Source organism: Panthera onca, chromosome B1 (genome assembly GCF_046562875.1).
Source record: "Panthera onca isolate mPanOnc1 chromosome B1, mPanOnc1 haplotype 2, whole genome shotgun sequence".
Taxonomy (NCBI): Eukaryota; Metazoa; Chordata; class Mammalia; order Carnivora; family Felidae; genus Panthera; species Panthera onca.
Genome location: NC_138342.1, coordinates 134,525,495 through 134,543,781, shown reverse-complemented (window position 1 = coordinate 134,543,781; position 18,287 = coordinate 134,525,495). Strand labels below are relative to the sequence as shown.

At 36.2% G+C, this 18,287-nt stretch overlaps 1 protein-coding gene across 3 annotated transcripts in view; it reads right to left on the bottom strand.

Annotated features, from left to right (window-relative positions):
• The window catches only part of GRIA2 (glutamate ionotropic receptor AMPA type subunit 2), a 157,697-nt gene that overhangs the window by 60,789 nt on the left and 78,621 nt on the right, over nucleotides 1-18,287 (bottom strand). For all 3 annotated transcript variants that reach the window (XM_060653906.3, XM_060653904.3, XM_060653903.3), the window contains exons 3-4: nucleotides 15,581-15,820; nucleotides 1,955-2,151 (exon numbers count right to left, since the gene is read on the bottom strand). In XM_060653906.3, the coding sequence (XP_060509889.1) occupies nucleotides 1,955-2,151; nucleotides 15,581-15,820 (437 nt within the window). The remainder of the gene's footprint in view (nucleotides 1-1,954; nucleotides 2,152-15,580; nucleotides 15,821-18,287) is intronic.

Below are 18,287 nucleotides of genomic sequence, written 5' to 3'. Positions count from 1 at the left end.
AATTGTAATACTCTAATATGACAAGTAAAATTGGTCTTCATCTCTAAACAATAAGTTCATGGGGTACAAATACCACTCTTTCTTTTTTTTTTAAGTTCGAGAGAGAAAGAGAGAGAGAGAAAAGGAGAGAGAGTGGTGGGGGAGGGACAGAGAGAGAGGGAGAGAGAGGGAATCCCATGCAGGCTCCACACTGCCAGCAGAGAGCCTGATGTGGGACTTGATCCCACCGACTATGAGATCATGTTCTAAGCTGCAGTCGAATGCTTATCAGCCTACTGAGACACCCAGGTGCCCCAAGTTACCACTCTTTCTTCCTTCTTTGCGTCTCTCATTCTAGACACAGAGGATGTCTGAAATAAATGTTTGCTGAATGATGCAATCAACCACTGTACACACTCATTTAATACATTCAAAAGCGTCTTATGAAAATACAAATAACATGCATGTGCAAAATCCCTGTACATTTTGAACGGATGTCCATATAGGCATGTATTTAATCATCGTATATTTGTTTCAAAACATTACATTCTATGTATTCCCAATTTCTCTTATAGTTTCTCTCTTCTAGTTTTAGAAATAATTATTTTCAAAACAGCTTTCACCAACATTTAATACGATGAGTCATGAATACATAAATTCTTTAAACAAAAGACTAATGACTATTATTAAAATTCAGTTTTAATGAGAATCTCCTATGAAATTCAAATGAGTTGTTGAAGTTCACATTTGAACAAGAGGCCTTCGGGTTAAAAACAACCCTAACTTCATCTCCTGAGACAGGAACCAAGATTTTTCTACTGAAATGTTCACCTCTCTGGCATATAACATTTAGCCCTTTCTCATAACAAGTTAGTTTTATCCAGTTATTTAATATTTTATGTGAGATCCATTTTGTATGTCTTAGGGCCTGTGTTATTACATATCAATTAAGGCTTCATCAACATTTATGTTTTCAAAATGCTTTGTGTTACACAAATTAGTGAATCTAATTGTCTCCTCAAAGGCTGAAAGGGCCAAGAAATGCATGCTTAACTGCATGTTTTTCTTCCAATCCTATATTATCCCTAGAAGCTACTACACACACACACACACACCCCTACAAGTTAGGAAAAGCAGATATCCAGTGAAGCAAACCTTAACTTAGTAAATTATGATGCTGCTTCCGCTGCTTCAGCAACATCCCTGGTCACTTACCTTATCTATGTGATACAGTGGATTTTATTTTTATCAGTAGGATATTACTGTACGGCTGTCCTATCCCCCCAAAAAATCTTAAACGGAATCAAGGTGGTGTGGTAATAAGCACAGATAAAACATCCTTATGTACGGTAAACTTCTCAAACAGCAAACACAGACTGAATACGACTCTCCTACATATTTTAATTTCATAGATTAATAGTTTTATGGTGATATAAAATCTACCTACTAGGAGGAAAAACATGATTCCTGGAGAAACATATACACACTTTTTCTGAAGACAAGCACCCATCCAGACAACAATATAGACTTAATGTTCCATACTGCACTCTAATGATTGAAGTACTCCATGTTTTGCCAAAGAATTCATGAACTACTCACTTTTCCCTTTGAACCCAGCCTCAATTTCACTTAATGTGGCTATTTCTTTATGCCTAAAAAGTTCAACAAGTAAAATTTTAATTTTCCAACTAAAAATATCAAAGTTTAAGGTAATGCTTATCATATAAAGCATAAGAGTCAGGAATTACATATCGAATATATTTAATGATTAGTATGATGTGTCAGCATTATTGAAGACCATCTGCTATTGCTAACTGAAGCCGGAGATAATTTAATTGATGATCCCTGCTGCACCCTACATAAACCATAAAGTAAAAACTGCTGTTCAAGCACCTCACACAAATACTCATTGCAAATGCTGACATTGCACGCACATTCTATATTTGGTGCCATTAGAAAACAGAGCATAGCCAACCTGGTCTACAATGTCGTTTACTTTATCCCGTTCACAGTCCAGGATGACACGCCGTTCCTTTTTTAACTCCAGATCTTGAAAGAGTGATCGGTACGTCTCATCTTTCTTGTCATTGTTAATATTTCCCACATTGATAGCAGTCACCTGCCATTTCTTCTCAGCAGCGGAGTCCAGCACTGCCTGCAGCGTTGATAAGCCTAGGAAGGCAAAGAAAAATGATGACCAATAAAGATACTTAAATAACTCAGAATTATGTTGTGAAATCGACGGCGGATATATTTTTAAGGCTGCTATTTTCGTCAACGGAGGGGATGTTGACTCCTGTAAAAAGCTACAGCTATGATCTTTATCAACATTGACTTATTTCCACTTCACATCAGAAACTCTTTTATCTACATGCTATTGTTCTGATGGAAAGAGTTTGGAGGGATAAATAGTCTCCCCTTCTTTCAGCTCTCTCAGCTGTCTTCTTTTCTGGTGTTACTAAAGAGTAACGTCTGTGATACCTTTGGTTAAAGTGAAATACAAAGACAGAGCACACATTTCTTTCTCTTACAGAATGGAAAAGACTGTTCCGTTACGTATGACGTTCTATCATTTCCAATTAACATCCTTGAGGAGGTCGTAACACTTTCAGGGAGACAAATCTACATGAGTCTCTGTGAGCACAGGAGCAAATAATCTCGAGAAGGCTGTCATGTCTCCCAATCAGCAGTTTCTTCTCCTCAGCCTCTGTTAATGTCATTTTTTTTGTTATTGTTATTGGGACTGATCCCATAGGGATTAAAATGTTCACCTATCAACCAGATGGTAGCAGTTGGTTTTCTAACACAGACTTGTTACATTTACTTAATTTCCCAAACTATGAGACCAGTTTCATATTTAGTAGTAATTTTGCTTATTGCATCATACGACTGAGAAAATGTTATTTTTATTTTTAATTGTTTGTACATTACCTCAATTTGTGAATTTTTTGCCTAAAGTTAAATCTGCAGTTTAGCACTTGGAAAAGCAGTACATAAACTTGTCTTCCACAGCACTCCAGCTCTTCACGGCCAACCTAAATGCATCATTTCTATTAATAGTTTAATGAACAACACAGAATCTGGGCTCCAAAAAGAATTCAGGGCTTATCACATCATCTTCCCGATTCCAGAGAGAACTGCATCTTTCTCAGAAGAATGCTGATTCCTTTTTACCCATAAAATGTGAGATTTACCTAATGTGCTCTATAAATTTTATTCATGTACTAAACTTTAATTAAATCCATTTACTATGGCAAAAACAAAGGTACTCTAAATGTTAAAACCTACAGGGGCAGCTGGGTGGCTCCGCTGGTTAAGCATTTGACTACTTCAGCTGAGGTTATGATCTCGTGATATGTGAGTTCCAGCCCCACATCAGGCTTGCTGCTGTCAGTGTGGAGCCCACTTCAGATCCTCTCTCTCTCTCTCTCTCTCTCTCTCCCTCTCTCTCTCTGCCCCTCCCCCACTCATGTGCTCACTCTCTCCTTTGCTTTCTCTCTCTGTTTCTCAAAAATAAATAAATAAAAATGTTTTTATAAAAATAAAAAATAAATTAAAAAAAAACATGTTAAATGTTAAAACTATAGTACCTGGAAAACATCATTAAAACTCTCACTGCCTAAACACCAGCTAAGCGTACCTAAGATTAGCCTAGAACACCTTGTGATACAAAATGCAAGGAAGCCCTCCCAAACTACCAGCATTGTGTCAAAGGACTCAGGAGCCAATGTAATAAAGATCACTTTAAGTAAAGATGAGGCAATTTGGGTATCAATAAGAATAATAACTGCAAAAGACTTGTAAATACATAAAATATTTTAAATCCATGAATTCTTAATGATATGCAAACATCTAAACTACCAAAACTGAAACAGGAAGAAATAGAAAACTTGAACAGACTGATGACCAGCAAAGAAATTGAGTCAGTGACATTTAAATATATATCTAAATATCTGGTTGTCTTTGAGGGATACTAGGAGCTGACTTATTATTCTGAAATTGGTAAATAAAAGAAGAGAAACATGCATTTTTTTTTTTTGCCCTTCCTATATGAACTATACTCAGGATAATAATTAATTAAGACAGGTTTTCCTTTTTGGAAAGACTCCAGCTAATAAATGATGAAGGTATATAGATTTAGAATTATGACAATGTTGTAACACGTAGTGAATCAATGAATCAAGGTTACGATCATTAACTGTTGCTAACAACACACAAAAAGAGATGAACAGAAGTTACATGTCTCTAACTAGGAATACTCAAACCATCTGTGGAGTATTCCTGCCAAAAAAGTGAACGTGAGTCTTATCAAGCTTCTAGATCTACCCAGCAATCTATAAGGAATATACAGCAGAGTAATACACTAAATATCATAATGTCGGCAACCATCAAATTGAAACTCTACATTATGTTACAAATCACTTAAGAGATATATTAAACAATTGGGGGATACGGACATCATTTTTATTTTCATTCAAATAACCTATGGGAAAAATAGATGATGATATTAATGAATTACTGTTAATCTGCCTGCATATGCCAATGATATTGTGGTTATGTTGAAAACAAGAGTATTCTTTCAAAATACAAACTGAAATATGTACAGATGAAATGACATGATGTCCGGTATTGGTTCCAAAATAATTGTGAAGGGCAAAAGGATATAGATAAAACAGGATTCCTTGTATATTGGTCATTAACATAGCCGAGTTAAGAGTGCCTGGGGTCGGGGCACCTGGGTGGCTCAGTTGGTTAAGCGTCCGACTTCAGCTTAGATCACGATCTCACAGTATGTGAATTCAGGCCCCACGTTGGGCTCTGTGCTGACAGCTCAGCGCCTGGAGCCTGCTTTGGACTCTGTGTCTCCCTTTCTCTCTGCTCCTCCCCTGCTCACACTCTGTCTCTCTCTCCTTCAAAACCAAAAAAAATTCCAAAAAAAAAAAAAAAAATTAAAAAAAAAAAGTTTTTGGGTGTCTTCTTTTATTCACTCTATTTTTTATTTAAAATATTTCATTATGAAAATTGAAAATAATTTATTGTTATTTCAAATTGGAAAATTGAGCCATAAATTGAACCTAAAGTGAATTTCAGATTTTTGGCAAAACAACAATAAGTTTTCTCTGTCTAGTCTTGTACCAAAAAACGTAGGATACGTAAGAATTTCTGAAGGGATAATTTAAACAAAAGACCACATTCCTTGTAAAAAAAAATCGATTAATGACAAAACTTCTTTAAAAACTTCATGGGTCACCCATGATTTCCATTCACCATAAATACATTAACTCTTTCCATGATATAATTCAAACTCTCTTCCTGGTTTTCATCATCAGTGAAGACAGAGCATACAGCTGGTAATCATGATCAATTCAACAGATTTCAAAGTGCTTGCAAACAGTTATTAAATCTATCCAGTCTTCTGAGTAGGAAAAAAAAAGATAATTCTCTAAACCTCTTCTACTATCTCAGTCCTACTTTTCCACATTCCAATCTTCATGTAACTAACTCTTCCTTGTTACCTCTTAAAAATGTTATATGCATGGATGATGTTCAATATGCTATCCACATATTATCACATAGCACTTGCAAGTGGGATTCCTTACTTCTAAGCCATAAATTATTCATTTTGTTTTTATTTAACCATGAAATTTACCACATACTGAAATTTCAAGTGCTTGATATTCTGTTCCATCTTTCAATATATAAATAACAATTTGTAAATGGGTTTCAAGTGATATATCTATACCTAACATGTATTGGCAGATCATGTCAAAGAATACGGAGATGACACATAAAATTAATAAGAATGTATTTAAAGAAATTGTTGAGTTTTCAACTCATTCATTCTATGTGTCTAAAGTAACTCACAGTTAGTGTGGATCTTCTTCAAAACTCTCAGAATTAATATTTGGCAACCTATGAAGCCTAGAAACATACATCCATTAGGAAGCTAAATAGCTCAAGTGGTGCAATATAAGATTTGATTATTTTAGTGTCATCATAAGACAATGAATAATATTAAACCATCTCCTAGCGACAGCCAGAAGTAACTCACAATCCATGACATGGTCTGACTCATGATTTGAGGAGATTTTTAGATTTGTTTACTCAGTAATAGTAACTGATCTCTCAATCTCTCAACTTGACCCGTGTCTTCCCTACAACTAAGAGTTTTGCATTAATTCTGATTACTCATAAATTAACAGATCAATTTAACATTTAAAAATCACTGAAAATACATGTTACAACTATGGAGGTGAAATGAATCTCTTCAAACCTAACACAAATTCATGTGCTTGGACTCTTGATACCATATTCTAATTAGGGGAAAAGCTATTACTTAAGGTAATTAATGACTTTTCCCTTCCACACAAACTACCATAAAACTATCTATAAATACCTCTATCCCTTAATCAGAATATAAACTTGTATGGACTGTGGGAATTCTATATAAATATTGTTTTATTTAAAGCTATTCTACTCTAATATCTATACCATAACAGGATATTTGAATTATAGCAGAGACTGATTTCTGAATTACTCGGAACAAAGAAAACTTGAGATATACAGTTGTTTATCTACAAATAGGAAAAAAAAACAGAAAATTAATATTCCTGTTAATAAATATATTGAAAATTTGTTCTAAAGCATCTCAAGAATATTACAAGGGTCTAAAATTAAGTTCTAAGTTCTATAAATTCTCAAGACTTTTGACTAAAATAAAGAATGGCTAGACTATGTTTGGTTAAATTACATAACTTCTTTTGCCTAATTGTTATGAGACTAGTTATAGTTGTATAACCTATTTGTAAGCTGACAATCTCCCTAAAACTCTACCAAAGTATTACTATCAGTGCTTCACAGTTTCATCTTAAGCTAGTGTTAATAATACTATGACAGAATCATAGAAAAGCCATCAGCCTAAAGACAGGGAAAGTTTAAGTGTTTTACTTTGCACATTAGTGGGTAGAATTAAAAATGATTACTGCAAATAGGTATATTTCATTCAGACTATTTCTTTCTTCTTAAAAACATTTTCTTTGTTCCATTTAAAATTCACTGGCCTTATTCATCTTTCAGGCACAGAAATTAATATTTATGATAACTAAATCATGGCAGCATGCCTAGGCCAGATTAGATTAACATACATTTCCCTCATTGACTTTCTCAGGAACATCTGAAAAGAAATTTAGAATTTTATTCTATGCATGATTTCTTCTTGGAACTGGAATCAAAGTGCCTTCCCTTCAGGGAACAAATAGTATGGTTCAAAATCAAAATCAAGACCTAAAGATATAAAGCATTAGTTCTGGTTTTACTTACTGTGTATAGGAATGTGTTACCTTCTTACCTTATTGACACTGAACTAATAAATTAAAAAAAAAACACATTTTGATTAACGTCTTGGTTCAAATTTAATACAAACATATCCAAAGATGAAACTATATTTAATGTATTACCACAGGTAAGCCCATTACTGTATAGTTCAAACTGCATTGAAGATCCATCTACTGACTGTCTATGAAGTAATAATATGCAGCTTTTAGGAAGGGCACTGGGTCATCAAGGAGTGGCAGGCTGCTGCCTGGATAAATAGAAGACACCAGCAGTCCTAAAACATCACAAGTGCCAAATGAACATTTCAGCACTCTTCTCGTGGGCAAACTTGAAATAGTCAGAGATGACCTCTACGAAGGCTAGGATGCGTCTATGTTCTTCCTCATTAATAATTGGGATGTGGACTCTTGGACATGTTGCTCAGTATTTTGATGGAAAGTTGGACGCAGGAATGGTGTAAGTGGCCGTCTTAGTTAACAGCAGTGCAATAAGCAAAGCACAGAACATTTTAATTTTTTTTTTTCATGCAGTTCATATTTGGGGCAGAATGTTCGACAGCCATTTTCATGCTTGGGCCCTATGCTGCTCAAAAAAACATCAATTAATATATTTAGAAATTAAAATTTACCAGTATGTTTACTTAATTCTAACTCTTAGAAAAGTAAAGATTATTAAAAATTGGAAAAAAACCAGGGGCATCTGGGTGGCTCAGTCGGTAAGCATCTGACTTCAGCTCAGGTCATGATCTCGCGGTTCGTGAGTTCGAGCCCCGCGTCAGGCTCTGTGCTGACAACTCAGAGCCTGAGGCCTGCTTCAGATTCTGTGTCTCCCTCTCTCTCTGCTCCTCCCCCACTCACACTCTGTCTCTCTGTCACAAATAAATAAACATTAAAAATTTTTTTTAATTGGAAAAAACCTGAATGCCAACAAATTGGACAACCTAAAAGAAATGGATATATTCCTAGAAACATATAAACTACCAAAACTAAAAGAGGAAGAAATAGAAAATTTGAACAGACCAATAACCAGCAAAGAAATTGAGTCAGTAATCAAAAAATTCCCAAACAACAAAAGTCCAGGAGAAGATGGCCTCACAGGTGAATTCTACCAAACATTTAAAGAGTTAGTACCTAATCTTCTCAAACTATTTGAAAAATAGAAAGGGAAGAAAAACTTCCAAATTCATTCTATGGGACCAGAACTACCCTGATACCAAAACCAGATAATGACACCACTAAAAAGAGAACTACAGGCCAATATTCCTGCTGAACATACAAACAAAAATTCTCAATAAAATATTAGCAACCTGAATTAAACAATGCATTAAAAAAAAAAAAAAACATTCACCACAACTAAGTGGGATTTATTCCTGAATTGCAAGAGTGGCTCAATATTCATAAATTAATCAATATAATACATCACATAAATAAGAGAAAGGGTTAAGGACCATATGATCATTTCAATAGATGAGGAAAACACGCTTGACAAAGTATAACATCCATTCATGATTAAAAACCCTGAACAAAGTAGGTTTAGAGGGAACATACCTCAACATAATAAAGGCCATCTATGAAAAACTCACAGCCAGCATCATCCTTAATGGGGAGAAACTGAGAGCCTTTCCCCTAGGTCATGAACAAGACAAGGCTATCCACTCACCACTTTTATTCAACAGAGTACTGGAGTCCCAGCCACAACAATCAAACAACAACAAGAAGTAAAATGGATCCAAATTGGTAAGGAAGAATTAAAATGTTCACTATATGCAGATGACACGATACTAACATAGAAAACACAAAAGATTCCACCAAAAGACTGCTAGAATTGATAAACGGATTTAGTAAAGTTGCAGGATACAAAATCAATGTACGGAAATCTCTTTCATTTCTATACATCAATAATGAAGCACCAGAAAGAGACATTTAAAAAACAATGCCATTTACAATTGCACCCAAAATAATAAGATATCCAGGAATAAACCTAACCAAAGAGGTGACAAACCTATTCTCTGATAACTCTAAAACGCTGATGAAAGAAACTGAAGATGATAGAAAGAAATGGAAAGGCATCCTATGCTTATGGATTAGAAGAGCAAATATTGTTAAAATGGCTATACTACCCAAAGCAATCTACACATTTAATGCAATCCTTATCAAAATACCGACAGCATTTTTCACAGAACTACAACAAATAATCACAAAATCTGTAAGGAACCACAAAAGACCCCAAATTTCCAAAACAATCTTGAAAAAGAAATGCAAAGTTGGAGGCATCACAATTCCGGACTTTAAATTATATTACAAAGCTGTAGTATTCAAATTATATTACAAAGCTGTAATAATTAAACAGTATGATAGTGGCATAAAAACAGACACATAGATCAATAGAACAGAATAGAACATCCAGAAAGGACCCACACTTATGTGGTCAATTAATCTTTCACAGAGCAGGAAAGAATATCCAATGGGTAAAAGACAGTCTCTTCAACAATGGTGTTGGGAAGACTGGACGGCAATATGCAAAAAATGAAAACGGATGGCTTTCTTACACCACACACAAAAATAAATTCAAAATCGATTAAAGACCAAAATTTGAGACCTGAAACCATGAAAATCCTAGAAGAGAACACAGCGGCAACTTCTTTGACATTGGCTGTAGCAACTTATTTCTAGATATGTCTCTTGAGGCAAGGGAAACAAAAGCAAAAATAAACTATTGGCACTACATCAAAAGCTTCTGCTTTTGCATAGGTTAATTATTTCTGCAAAGGAGATAATTAACAAAACTAAAAGACAACCTACAGAATAGGAGAAGATGTCTGCAGATGACATATCTGATAAAAGGTTAGTACTCAAAATATATAAATAACTTATGAAACTCAACACTCAAAATACAAATAATCCAATTATTTGTAACATGAACACCTAAAATACAAATAATCCAATTATTTGTAGCTTGAACAGACAGTTCTCCAAAGAACACATACAGATGGCCAACAAATACATGAAAAGATTCTCACCATCACTCATCACCAGGGGAATGCAAATCAAAACTACAATAAGATATTACCTCACACCTGTCAGAATGGCTAAAATTAACAACACAAGAAACAATGGACATTGGCAAGGATGTGGAGAAAAAGGAACCCTCGTGCACTGTTGATGGGAATATAAACTGGTGTAACCACAGTGGAAAACAGAATGGAGGTTCCTCAAAAATAAAAAAAATAATAATAATAAAAAAATAGAACTACCTTATGATCCAGCAATGGCCATACTGGGTATTTACCCGAATGATACAAAAACACTAATTCAAAGGGATACATGCACCCCTACATTTATAACCGCATCGTTTATAATAGCCAAGATACGGAAGCAGCCTGAATGTCCGCTGATTGATGAATGAGTAAAGACGATGTGGTATGTATACACAAAGAATGAAATCTTGCCATTTGCAGCAACGTGGATGGATCTGGAGATTATAATGCTAAGCAAAACAAGTCAGAGAAAGAAAAATACCATATGATTTCACTCACACGTGGAATTTAAGAAAACAACACAAGCAAGCTTGAGGGAAAAATGTGTGTGAGAGAGAGAGAGATAGCGAGCGCGTGCGAAAGAAACAAATTCCTAACTATAGAGAACAAACTGATGGTTACCAGAGGGGAGGTGAGTGGGGAGATGGGTTAGAGGATGGGGATTAAGGAGGGTACTTGCTATGAGGAGCACCAGGTGTTGTATGGAAGTATTGATTCGCTACACTGTACACTGGAAACTAATATAACACTGTATGCTAACTACCTGGGATTCAAATTAGACTTTAAAAACTTAAGAGAAAAAAACCCTTTATAATCCAGGAAGTAGAGAGACTGCCACATCAACGACAGACCAAATTATCTGAAATTGGAGCATGTAGAGCTATATTGAGAGATGAAACCACGGAATCTATTTTTAAAGCATGCATAGTATGGATAAAGGGAACAAAGATGCATTCTCATATCACATAACACTAAAGAAGAAGGCATTTCCTTGAAGTATATGAGAAATGGGTTAAGGATCGAAGGAAAGAAACCCAGTCGCAAAGTGACTGCATGAATGAACTTTTTTTTTTTAATTTTTTTTTAACGTTTTTATTTATTTTTGAGACAGAGAGAGACAGAGCATGAATGGGGGAAGGGCAGAGAGAGAGGGAGACACAGAATCAGAAGCAAGCTCCAGCCTCTGAGCCATCAGCCCAGAGCCCGACGCGGGGCTCGAACTCACAGACTGTGAGATCGTGACCTGAGCCGAAGTCGGATGCTTAACCGACTGAGCCACCCAGGCGCCCCATGAATGAACTTTTTTAAGATGTAATATGATGGCAAAGCTATGAAAATTAAGACAGTCTAAGAAGAAAACCAGCAAAATCCCATTTCATTGATCCAAGTAAAACACTGTAAAGATCGAGTATTTTGAGTCTTACACATTAATCTCTGAAAATAGTTTCAGATCCAGTGTAATACTCTTCTATTAAAATGGGAGCAGCTTTTGATAACACCTCAAACATGTGTCCATACAGCCATTCTGTCCTTAATATTGTATTGAGGGCAGTGATATTGTAACCAATATTCTTTTCTCCATGGATGAACTTAAACTCCTATCAAGTTATGTATAGGAATATGTAAATGGTATTACCTCATCACTTCATTTTCATAACTTGATATTATGAATTTCATAACTTGATATTACCTCATCACTTCATTTTCATTGAATATTTCCAAAGTAAGTACTAATAAAGTCACTCAAAATGTCTTGGGTTCCTTTCACAAGTATATAAACTCAGCCATCTTCACCTGATCATTTCCCAAAGCCTCAGTATCTCTCTTCAAATACTAGAGTTTCTCTTTCTCTATCCGTTGTCTAACATGAGTTTTCTCAAAAGTTCGGTTTCACCTCGAGGGAGTCACAGTGAGGGTGAAGTATGGCCCTGAAGAAAAAAATGCCACCTTCAACCTTGTCAAACAGTGAAGAGAATTCGTCTTCTGATCCTTCAATTTAGCAGATGAGAATCAGTTTCTAATATCATCTCGAACTTACAATATACAGATGCTTGGGGCGCCTGGGTGTCTCAGTTGGTTCAGCATCCAACTTCAGCTCCGGTCATGATCTCACACTGCGTGAGCTTGAGCCCCACATTGGGCTCTCTGCTGTGAGCACAGAGCCCGCTTCAGATCCTCTGTCCCGCTCTCTCTCTGCCCATTCCCTACTGGCACTCTCTCTCTCTAAAGTAAGTAAGCAAGTAAATAAATAAATAAATAAATAAATAATTTTTAAAAATACACAGATGCTTGACTCATTCACTTATTCATTCTATTTATTGACTGTCAGCTCTGTTCCAGTATTATCTCAAGCCCCGTGTGTATAATTACAAACTATACACCCAGTGTAATGGTTACTGCCTGGACATTGCCTTCCTGGGGTTTACACCCAGAGCCAAATAAATGACAATGCTTGGCCTGTGTGACTAAAATAGTCCCTGGAACATAGTAGGAGCTCAGCAGCAGTTTTTGAGTGAAAGAATGAATACTACTATTAATTATAAATTGTGACATGTATTATGTAGGAAAAGAAGAGACTTCTTTGAGAGAGAATAACTATGAGATCGTGCCATAGAAATGCTATCTCTATAGATTAAGACACCAAGGAGGAGAAAGGACTAGAGCTGTGTGCAGAGATTTGAGGCGAGAGAGTGTGGTTTGGTGCATGTGGAGACAGTGAAAGAAGGTTAGTTAGACAGATTTAACTCAGTGAGTGAGCAGGATAAATTGCCAGGAATCAGACCTTAATTAAAGCCATGTTAAGAATTTTCAACGGTGTCTTCATTTTGCTGGGAAGCATTTTAAGCAAAGGAGTGATGAGGTCAGAAAAGCATTGAAAAGCATTTACATATTCCAGCTACTTTGTGGAAAATGGATTAAAGAGAAACAAGTGTGGAAACGGGGAGGATGAGAAAATGAACCCATGCTGGTGGCCTGGCCCGGAGTGAAGACAATGAAAAAGAGTGTCCAGAGAGAGAATATATTTGGGAGGCAGAAATTACAGCAACAGGATGCAAGGGTGAAAGAGGCATTCAGAATACTCCCAGACGGCAGGCTAGTTTTATTAACATAACAGAGTGCTTAAGGAGTTGGCAGAGAGCAAGAGGGAAGACCATGAATAAGGTCAGTTTTGTAAGACCTTTTATCACACTAATAAGAAGTATGCTTCCGAATCACCCAGCACATTGCAATCCATATTTTCTCTAAATGGTTGTTTTAGTTTTTCATTCCTCAGAGGAATAGCAAAGCTCTCCCTTCTCAAAGCAGGGGGGAAAAGTAGTTGACATAGCAACTCTTTTCAGCTTGTAGAGTGCTGACAGGCTTTTCCACTGAGCGTTCTCATTCCCTGGACCTGGAGGAGGGGCAGAGAATCAGACACCTAGCTTGAGCACTCCAGATGGGACTGCTGCCCCAAATGACTACAAACTGATCAATGGAGAATTGACTGACGGCTGGCTCTCTTCTTGTCTGCCCTTGTGGGTTAACAAGGTGCCCTATCTTGGTCGAAAAAGGCTTCTGGTTTTCGTTTGAACCTTTCAATATTCCAGGAAGCAAGCTGCCAAAGGAAGCACAGTTTGGTACTTAGGTGCTCTTAAAATAGTGGTTCTCAACCTTATGGGGTTTGGTTATGGATACTGCCTTTAGAAAAATGCATATGCAAACGTGTGCACAAAATGTTCATACAGCTTTAGTAAGAACACAGACCCACTGAAGCCAAATCATGGACCCAGGAATAGTTAACATCTGAGATTCCAAAGAAAATGAAAACACTAATTTGAAAAGATATATGCACCCCTGTGTTTCCCGCAGCATTATTTACCATAGCCACGATATAGAAGCAGTCCAAGTCTTTACTAATAGATGACCAGATAAATAAGACGTGCTATGTATACAATGGAATATCACTCAGTCATAAAAAAGAAAAGGATGAGATCTTGCCATCTGTTACAACATGGATGGATCTAGAGGGTAGTATGCTAAGTGAGACAGTCAGAAAGAGAAAGACAAATACCACATGATCCCACTCGGATGTGGAATCGAAAAAACAAAACGAATGAATAAACAAACAGGATCAGAATCCCTAAAAAAGGAGAACCAGACCTACAAATACAGAGGACAAACTATCAAATACAGAGAACAGAGAATACAGAAAAGAAAAGGATAGCTGTCAGAGGAGAGGGGGTAGGCAACTGGGCAAAATGGTGAAGGGGAGTGAGAGACAGAGGCTTCCAGGTGTGGGATGAATGAGTCATGGGGATAAAATGCACAGCATAAAGAACGTGTTCAGTGGTATTGTAATAGTGTTGTGTGGTGATGGATGGTAGCTATGCTTGTGGTGACCATAGTCTAACGTACAGAGATGGTGAATCCCTGTTGTATACCTGAAACTTATGTAACATTGTGCGCCAGCTACACTCAAATAAATAAATAAATTTTTGATAAAGAACATCTGGGATTCTATGACATACAAGTCAAGCAGGTCTCTTAATACCAAGCTTTGCAACAAGAGATTTGGGAAACACAAAGGAAATAACTCCCCCTGAAAATACAACTTCAGTATGATGAGCTAAGAGTCTATCCAGCTGGTGTGCTAATAAATAATATCTCATCGTAAACCTAGAATTATGGAAAAGCGTGGGTCTGGTGTCAGAAGACTTATGTCAAACTGCACACCAGTTGTTCAAGTGGATCCTGAGCAGTCCTTCAACTTCTCAGAGATTCTGGGGTATCATTTGAAAGCGCCGTTAACAACAATCACACCTGCCTGATAAAACTTTTGCATGTGAAAACATTTAATTGCTATTAATTTCCTTAGAAGTTCTTATTTACATATTTATTCATGTGTCACTTACACCCATTTTCAAGGCAGACAATTCACTGACTGGTGATTGTAGTCACCATAGGGTCTCAGCTGCTGATGACAGAAAGTGCTATTAAATGACAACTGAACATCTGCACATTGCGTCGACAGAGTCTATATCTTTAAATTGTACGTTCACAACTTTTTTTTTAACTCTGTTAACTATGTTTCCCGAGTTTCAAATTGCATTATTCATTTACACAGCAAAATTAAATCAAGTGACCCTTGGACTTTAATACATTTGTGTAGCTCCATAACATCACACGTAAATGCCAAGTGTAGGCATTGAATTTGACCCACTGCAAAGACATGGGGATATTGTCACTCACCTCTGTCACTGTCATAGAGATATGCAAACTTGTCCCACTGATAGTATTCAATCAAGCTAAGAAGCGCTCCTTTGAGGTCAGGTCTCATCTGGATGACAAATGGATGTGTACCATCTGTTGGGAAGCTGGGAGTGATGAAGGAGACATGGAGCGTTCCACAAAATGATGTGATGGTATTTACAGACTTCTTATCATAAAATCCGAAAATAGCATAGACTCCTCTTGAAAACTGGGAGCAGACTGAATAGGAAAAAGAGAAAAGATGTATCATTGAAATTGGCATACAATCACACAGATTTGCTTAACACTTAAATGCCCTCTCGGGGCGCCTGGGCAGCTCAGTCGGTTAAGCGTCTGACTTGAGCTCAGGTCATGATCTCCCGGTCGGTGAGTTTGAGCCTCGAGTTGGGCTCTGTTGCTGACCGGAGCCTGGAGCCTGCTTTGGATTCTGTGTCACTCTCTCTCTGCCCCTCCCCTCCTGCTCACTCTCACTCTCTCTCTCTCTCTCTTCTCTCATTCTCTCCAAAATAAACATTAAAAAACATAATGCCCTTTATACGAAATATAAAATAATCAAACTGAAAAAATATAGAGTGTATATCAATGATCCAACCAATGTATGGACACTCATTTACTTAGCACTCTCTCTGAGGAATTCAAAGAATTATATAGCATTAAAAAGTAATTTTTGCTGCAAGAAAATATATACATTTTTCTTGAACAAATCTTGTAAGTGGCAACTATTTTAGGACAGCCCTATTGAAAAAAAGGATGAGCAACAATCATTATGTATAAAAACAACAAAGTGCAATTACCTGACATGTATACACATTCATAACATCTCATTGCCTCTAATATCTGATTGTTTAAAAGGATTTATTGTGTTAATGACGCTTTCACACTAGAAGGTCAGAGTGCACATGAAGAGTTCTAAGGCTGAATGAAAGTTCTTTAGGAGAAAACAGATGCAAGACTCACATCATACACAAAGAGACAGGTCTCACCAGAAAGAGACCTCTCACTTAGGCTCTCTCAAGTCAAGTAGCAGTTAAGTGGAGTTCTGAACTCCTAATTTTAATCTTTCTCAGGGACTTAACTTACCTGTATGTTCTACTCAATACAAAACAAACAATATCACCAAAATATTTTGACTTAGGACCATGATTCTTAAAAAAAATAATAATAATGATATTTTATTTAAAAGTCCCCATTGTTCCACAGTCCTTTACCTTCTAATGGATATTTTTACTTTGGTAAATGACATATGACAATGCCTTCTCCTACCCCCTCCCCCACAGTTGGACTATCACTAATTATCGTTTATCCTAATACCTATATATACTCAGATGTGGACCACTTATTTGTCTCTCCATTCCAATCATCCTAGTTCACTAATGGCCCCTACTTACACTGTACTTGCCTTGTGCCTGGCATGATCTACGGTACTTTAACTCATTTATTTCTCATCAGAACTCTTGAGGCAGGAGCTATTATTATTCCCAAATAAGAATTTTGATTGAAAAGTTGAAACACAGGAAGATTATATTATTTTCCCAAAGTCACACAGCTAGTAAGTGGAAGATGCTGTATTAAAACGTAGGCAGTCTGGAGCCGAAGTCCATGCTTTTAAGTAATGGGTAATACTGCTTTTCTCACTTGGATTACTGGAAAACCTCCCCATCTTTCTTCCTTCCTCCAATATTTCCTTCCCATTCAATTCTCCACAATATGGCCAGAATGATTTTTTGAAACACAAATTTGAAACTATCTCTAAGAGAAGTAAGGGTTACTTTGTCCAAGACTGATTCCTCTCAAATTCCCTATAGAAACCACCCATGCCACAATGTTTAAAGCCACCAATTCAGGTCAACCACATGGCTTTAAATGATTGCATAGCTGATACTGTTTTAATCTCAAGGATCAGTTCAATCCAAGGAATGGAAATAAACTATCCAGTAACATAATCTAACAACCCAGAGCATAATACCAACGATCTTCTCAAATTAATTAATCCCATTTAAGGGATAAGACCAATACAATCGTATTTAATTTTATTCCCTTTCAGAAATAAAATATGTGTAGAAAAAATAGATGTGTTTCATGAATAACAGCATTGCTAAAATACATACAGATTTTAATTACCAATTCCAGACAATCAGTACATAATAGGCAATCGTTTTTAGCAACTATATATGATATGAAAGGAAAGGAAAGCAAGACAGGCTATTTCTTTGAGTGACTTCTATTTATCAAATATACCCATTTTCCTTTACATATTTACTAATTTTCAACCCACTCCTGTCTTTCTGACATAAAGTTTCTTGGATTTCTAGGTTATATCTGTATTATATATCAATCAACATCTCCTTCTTTATTACCAATCTTCTGGAGAATAGTTTAATATATCTCAAAAAACAACTGAATATGTTTCTTTACATTTCACACTTTAACATAAAATAGAGATGAGACTTCTGCCCTTTATTTATGTTCATAATTTGTCCTCATCTGAGTACAGAAGTTGAAAACAACCTTTAATGTGTTTGACTAGGTTCATTCTTCACATACGTGAAAAAATCCTTTCATTGTTAAGACCTTCTAGGCAAATCCTGTGGTGATTTCTTATTTTATACATAGATATATGTGTACTGACATGTACATCTTAAATCTTAAGTTTGTTCAGAAGTTGATGATTCCATATGACATATAA